This window comes from Chenopodium album, chromosome 4 (genome assembly GCF_948465745.1).
Source record: "Chenopodium album chromosome 4, dcCheAlbu1.1, whole genome shotgun sequence".
Lineage (NCBI taxonomy): Eukaryota > Viridiplantae > Streptophyta > Magnoliopsida > Caryophyllales > Amaranthaceae > Chenopodium > Chenopodium album.
In genome coordinates this window covers 68,689,193-68,696,490 of record NC_137837.1, presented here as the reverse complement: position 1 = coordinate 68,696,490, position 7,298 = coordinate 68,689,193, and the positions used below count along the sequence as shown (strand labels likewise).

General features: G+C 33.3%; 1 protein-coding gene and 1 long non-coding RNA gene across 2 annotated transcripts; one reads left to right on the top strand and one right to left on the bottom strand.

Annotated features, from left to right (window-relative positions):
* Positions 1–533: 533 nt before the first annotated feature.
* Positions 534–1,460, bottom strand: LOC145628069 (aspartic proteinase nepenthesin-2-like). The gene has a single exon (XM_081680394.1). The coding sequence runs from the start codon at positions 1,458–1,460 to the stop codon at positions 534–536; it is 927 nt and encodes a 308-aa protein (XP_081536520.1).
* A 2,345-nt stretch (positions 1,461–3,805) lies between these two features.
* On the top strand, positions 3,806–7,008 carry LOC145627143 (uncharacterized). The gene is made up of 2 exons (XR_014111330.1): positions 3,806–3,956; positions 6,779–7,008. It is a non-coding gene; the product is annotated as an uncharacterized LOC145627143 (long non-coding RNA).
* The last annotated feature ends 290 nt before the right edge of the window (positions 7,009–7,298 follow it).

Below are 7,298 nucleotides of genomic sequence, written 5' to 3'. Positions count from 1 at the left end.
TATATATATATATATCAAGTTATAATGAGAACCAAGGCTATAATAAGAACTAAAAACTAATCTAGGCCCTTAGATCATTTTAATCGCACAACTCACATGCTTCCCGTATCATATCATTAATTACATTTTTGTAATATTTTAACTTTATAAAGTAGTTTCCAGTTTCATTTCTCAAAAGTAAATGAAAATTTAGTAAAAGTAAATGAAATCAGTCTAAATTAAATAAAATTGCCTTAAACATTAAAAAAACTGGATAAAAGTTTGAAAACAGCGAAATTACGAGAATACCATTAATGAGAGCGGGTGCAATGTCAGTCATTAGATGGAGTGTGATCAATAGCTGAGACTAGTTCCCAGTTCTTATTATTCACCTTGGTTCTCACATGATCTCAATTCTCCCAAAGGGCTCTCACGTAAAAGGTCGTGATAGAGTATAAAACTAATCCTAAGCTTCAATTATAAGAGTTTTAAGTTCTCATAACGTCATAAGAGTACTACAACGAATAAAGCGGGTTTCAATCTCTTTACTATGATTATAATGAGGGTACACCTAATCCTTGTTTAGCATAAATTATCATGTCTGAACGATCATACATTGCAAGATTCTCTTGACATCTCTCGGGTTTAAAATCCATCTTCCATTTCTTGGAGTCATGAGAGATTCTGAAGTTTGCTTGTTGATATGCTCCTAAAATGCAAGGCCCGGGGTCAGGGAGCTCCTCTACCACCATGCAAAACCCGCCATCACTATTAGATGTCAAAAACATATTTTCGTTTTCCATAATCCAATTAGTGGTCAATCCCCGACTACCTGTAAATTGAAATATAATTTTTGGAAAATCTTCAGGTCTTTTAGGTCCATATCTGTAACAAAGATCAAAAATTGGACCCTGGTATGGTTGCAATGCTTCCAACCCAAACCTTGCAAAAAATAGCATTATGAGTGACTTAAATGGCTGATATATGGATCGAGGAAGTAGCATATATGGTGCACCAGAATCAATGATAAAGCCTCTGAGCTCTTTATTAAAGTCTGGTGCACAAAAAGATCGATTATACGGAACACTTATACCATCCACACTTATACCTCGTAAGAATAATTGATAGTTTGATGATGGTATTGTGTTTAATCTTAGCACATCAGGCCCTTCTATTTGAGCACTAGGGCCAAAATGGACAGTAGAAATGCCAGGATTTGTCTCAGCCCAAGACGTTAAGCAGTAAGAAAATCGACCTTGGGTTACACCGTCTAATTGGGTAAGAAATGATTGTGGACCGGGTGCAAGTCCGAAGACCCCGGCTATAGGGTTGTTGGGACCATTGTTTAACCCGAAGCTGAAATTTCTGTTTTCAAGACCACACCCAAATGCTAGATCTTGAAATGGTTGTGGTTTATGGGTATCCGAGTTTATGAAAAGAAATGTATCCGTTCCCATAAGACCGGTTGTGGATGAAATCATAGATGGATCTCCTCCGTACCCTCTTTTAAAGCTGCATGCCCAATGATAAAGAAGTCTAGGGTTGCATCGCGGATCATCATAATTTAAAAGTTTATAAGAAGTCGAGGTAGAGGGTTGAATGTTTCCACCCTTTACCTCGAAACATGGGTTGCATCCGGCACATTGGATCCACGTCCTATCATCCCCAGTGTCGAGTATAACGTAAGGGGAGAATAGTTGGCCTGTTCCGAAGAAGATCTCTGTTACATAATAATTGCTTAAAATACGATATGATGTCGTATCTATTGTGTTTGTACTTAAACTCGAATTCCTCCTTGTATAGTATGATGACACTCGTGTCATGGATATGTTCTTGAGGAATTGGTAGCGGTCTTGGGTGTTTAGATTTTGAGGTACAATTTGTAAACGGGGTGAATCTAAAGGAATCATTGGTAAGGAGAGTGTGTTAATTCTAGTGAACAACATTGAAGTGATAAAGATGAGTAAGAAAATAAGGTTCATTGAAGCCATTTTTTTTAACTTTTTGAAGTGTATGTATTATGGAGTGCTATGTTCATGTAACAATATATATAGACAAGCACAAAAAGAAAATAATTATTGGCAATTCTAATAAAATTTGAAAGAAAGAAATGTACATTGTACAATAATGTATGAAATAATGCAAGTTTAAAAGGAAAGAAATCAACTACTTAAAGGAAAGAAATCAACTACTAAAAGGAAAATAACAACTAAATCTTGGAATTGAAAGGAAACAAATCAACTATATCAAATTGATGTGTCTATTTTATTTACAATTCTATCCTTCCAGGTCATATATGCTCTTATTTGAGCTAAACTAAGTCATTTATTAATACTCCCTCCGTCTTTTAAAAAATGTTACACTTACCAAATCCGGACGTTGTAATAAGTGTTACACTTCCTTTTTTGGCAAAAAAATACAATAAAATATTATATATCTCCTCTCATGGTCCCCACCCAAACCCACTACTATTTTTTTTTTATTATATCTTTCCTCTCACACTCATTACTTTTCAATAAACAATAAAGTCCACTATCTTTCTTTTACAATTTTTTAATACTCCAACTACCCCACTTACCTCTTATTTTATTTAAGTCAATTAAATTACTTAAAACTACGTGCCGGTCAAACTGTAACACTTAAAAAAACACAGAGGGAGTATTTGTTTCCGATCCTTATGTTTTTGTAGCATTAGTATTATTTTGTAGCAATTTGCAAATTTATGACAATTACCAAGCTCATTCATTTAAGTCAACACAAAACATTAGAGTAGAATCATATTACATGACCGAATATTTGAAGCCTAAGGCCGAGCTCACTACAAAAAAAAATGAGAATAGGCAACACTTAAGATTGCAACACTTACAGAAATGATACTCTTAGTAATCTAAAGCAACAATATTTATTTGTTACCTTGAACTAAAGTAACAGATAAAAAAGTGTTGCTCTAGACTATATAAGGCTACAGTCGCTTAAAGTGTTACCTTTTTCTAGTCTAAGACAACAAACATAATAATTGTTGCATGAAAAGGTAACAATAACAAAACTATAGCTTGAAAATGTAACATTAATATCTATGTTGCCATCTACGGCAACATTTATATTAAAAAGACAACATAATTTAAGATGTTGGTTGCTTTTATGGCGAGCGTGTGTGTGTGTGTGTATATATATATATAGTTTGGTGGAGTTGGTGGTGAAGTCACCTTGTGACTTTGAGGTCACAAGTTCGAGCCCTACAACCTACTAAATGCTTGGGAGTGGCAACATTTAGAAACATTTTTTAATTGTCTCCTTAGATGGCAACATTTTTCATTTGTTGTCTTTGTAAAAGTGTTGCCTTATGTATCATTTTACCTTGGTTTTCAAAATTGTTGCCTTTGAATAAAAATGTGTTGTCTTATGAATAGACAACGGGGGCATATACTACGCCTCATATTTGTTGCCTTTGCTATAAGGCAACACTTTTTTTATATTAGGCAATGGTTTTTCACTGTTACCTTTGCTTTATTTTGTTGTAGTGGCTAATGAAATTTGGTTCGGTAATTAAGGGCTCGATTATGTGACTAGGCTACGAAAGTCCAAATTACAAGCATGGACCAAGTAGTGAATAGATACAAATTCTTGGCTGCATTCTGATGCAGCCAAGATGGCTGCAACAAGCCAAAATGTAGGCTTCAATCAATGAAACGCATTCTCCTTTAACCTTTCTTCTTCCTACTAGAAATTTCCTTATTTTTTCGCCTCTTTCCTTATTTTGTTTATATGATTCAATTTCTTTCTTCATTCAAAAACACATTTGATTTGTTCAAAAAAAAAAAAATTACACATTTGATTGCAATTTTCTCTCTCCTCTCTCTTTTTTCCATGTGATATTTTCTCTCTCCTCTTCTTCTTTTTTAATCAAGATTTTCTCTCTGCTCTCTTCTTCACTTAGCTTAATAATGGAGGTGTTTGTTGTTCCTGATGAAATCAAGGTTAGTTTTTGTGTGTTTATAATTAATTAGGTTTTATTTTTGTTGAATTTGTAATTATTTCTGATTTTATAATTTTATGAATTTGATGAATTTCAATTTACTATTGATTATTAATTGATTTTGATTAATAGATTTTGACGACATTGATTTTGATGAATTGAATGAATTCGATGAATTTCTGATTCATTTAGCTTTTCTAGTTTTATAATTTGATGAATGTTGTTCTACATTTTTATGATTTATTTTGTGATTTTATAATTAGTGAATTTTGCAATGGATTTCATGAATTTGTTCAAGTTCTATCTACATTTTGCTGAATTTGATGAGTTGGACTATTTCAACTTACCAATGCTATTGATTTCTTGAATAAGTTATGAAATCTTGAATTGCTTAATTTGTTATATTTTTTGTTTTTATGATTTTTTTTTTAATTAAATTTGTTTTTGAGTTCATTTTATGAACATTTAACATTGTATATGTTTATCATTTACATTTTGAATATATGAACATTCCATTTCTATACTATGAACATTCATTCTCCAGAAGTGAGCAATGTACAATCACCAGACAATGAAAAGTGTTATTTCGTTCACTATATATAATCATTGTGAACATTTATTGTCCATTTTATGAACATTTATTGTGTAGATTATGAACACTTTGTTATTTTTATTATTTCAAAGAATACAAATGCAATTGTGTTTGAGGAAGTCGAAGTATCTAAAGTAATGTTGAAAGAAGTTGGAAGAGAGCAGCAAGCATTTGATTTGTATAATGATTATGCCTTTAAGATGGGTTTTAGTATAAGGAGGGGCAATGTACGAACAATTTATAACACTAACATTTGGCGAAGTAGGAAATATGTATGTTAAAATGTTGGTTTGAAGGATGTTAGGAGGTATGAGAGGTTGGATTTTCGAACAAATTGTGGTGCTCTAGTTGAGTTCATTATTGATAATCGTGGTGTATGGACTATTGTGCAGCATCTTATGGAGTATAATCACCCTGTGATACCAATTGATAAGAGACATTTGCTTAGTTTCAAAGAAAAGTGAAAAACATGAATATATTTTAACAATTTATTATATCTTTATTTTTTTTGTTAATAATTATACGGAAATTTCACCATATACCACTGAGTTTGTTAAAGCTTAATTCACCATATACCGTAGAAAACTTTCTAATACACCATATACCATTCAGTTTAACTAAAATGTCACAACATGTCATTAATGACTAACGGACGTTAACACCATTAGTCATTAAGGCTAATAAGGCCACGTGGCAACATATAATTTGTTCCCTTTTAAATTACTTAATTTTAAAATAATTATATAATTAATTATCAAAAAATTATACAAAAAAAAAAAAAAAACCAGCCACCCTTAGCCACCGCCGCCCACAGCCTAGCTCCGACCCCACCTCCGGTTGGCCGCCTGGTCCATTTCCTGGCTGGCGTCGACCATCCCCCCTCCCGCCAGTGAAAATCTCGACCCAGCCACCCTTAGCCACCACCTTGTCCCGACAACCCCTGCCGGCATGTAATTTGACCAAAATCTCGGTGCCGACGCGAAAACCCACCAGAACCCCTGTACCGACGTGGAATCCGGCCAGAACCCTCGTCGGCGCTCTCCCCCTTCCCTTGAACCACCGTTCCCGAACACTAAAAACCCCCTATCTCCCTCGAAAAACCCTCCCCTAACCACCGGTCGACGCCCAAACACTTTCCCCTCGCGTCGGCGAACCTAATTCTCCTCCCTCACGTCGTCGCCGCCCAGTTTACTTGAAAACAACCACCCCAAAACCCTAAAACCACATAATCGAAACCCTAGATTTTGGTTTAAGGGTTTCAAGGTGGTGCTTCAGGGGAGCAGGAAGATGGAGATGGCAGAGGGAGGGGCGGATTAGGTTTGCCGGCTTTTGCAAGGGGGCTTAGACGGCCGACGGGTTAGGAGGGAGGCTTTTCGAGGAAGGGATGAGGTTTTATATTGAGAAGATGATGGTTTACGGGAAGAGGAAGATGCCGACGACAGGAGGTTCAGGGTTAGAGTGCGCCGCCGCGGGGTTTAGGGAGGAAGTGTCGGTGTAGGGTGGCCGGGGGTTGGGGGTTGGGGGTTGGGGGCATTGTGGGCGGCTGGGTTGCGGAGTGGTGGTTGGCTGAGGTTTTTTTAAATTTTAGAATAATTATTTAATTAAATAAATAATATTAATAATCACCTATTACAAGCTGCCACATGGCATAATTAACGTAAATCACTAACTGAGTTAACAGAAATGGCATGTTGTGATATTTTCATAAAACTGAAGGTTATATGGTGAATTTGAAAATTTTGGATGGTATATGGTGAATTTACGTTAAACTCAATGGTATATGGTGAAAAATCCGATAATTATATACAATGAATTTGAACTTAAATGAAAATCATGTTCATTTTAATATCCTAAATGTTCATAACTTTTTGTTTTTTAAATACTAATTGTTTATTTTTAGAGTGTTCTAATATTTTTATGAAATGTTCATTTAAGTTGAAAGTGTAATTATAATACATTGAAAGTTGAATTATATGAATATTTAGTGTTAAAAACCTGAGCATTATATATATTTACCTATTTATTATGAAAATGTATATGTTTCGTTATTTATAACGAACAAATCTGTTATTGATTTTGAACACATGTGACATATAGAGTGATACTTTATATTTTTAATTATTATATTGATGATTATATATTATGAACATTCTAAACAATTATTATGAACATATAATGTGATGATTATGATTGAAAATTCTGATTATTTGTTGTTATTTGTTATATTTTAGTGAGTACAGATCAATTGTATTTGTGAAAGGCCAAGAATCTGAATTAGTGAAGAAACAAATAAGTGATGAAGAAGCATATGATATGTACAATGATTTTGCCTTTAAGTTTGGTTTTTGTACAAGGAAGGGGAAATTACAAAAGTTGGTTAGACTAATGTTTTGTAATTTTTTTTTAATGTATTTTGATGTTGTCGCAATTGAGGGAATGAATGGTCTATTGTTGGTGGATCGCATAATTGTTCACGTTATAATGAAATGTTAACAATAATGTCTAACAAGACAATTAATTTACTTGTTTAAAAAAAAAAAAAAAAAAAAAAAAAAAAAAAAAAAAAAAAAAAGACAATTATTTTACATTTTTAAAAAATTGATTATAAATTTTCATTTAGCAAAAAAATGTAAAAGTTACATTATACTACATTATGAAGTTCAATATTATAATTCATTTACATTTTTAAGATTTATGTTTTTATTTACACTTTTTAAATTTAAACATAAACTTTAAAAATGAACAAGTAAT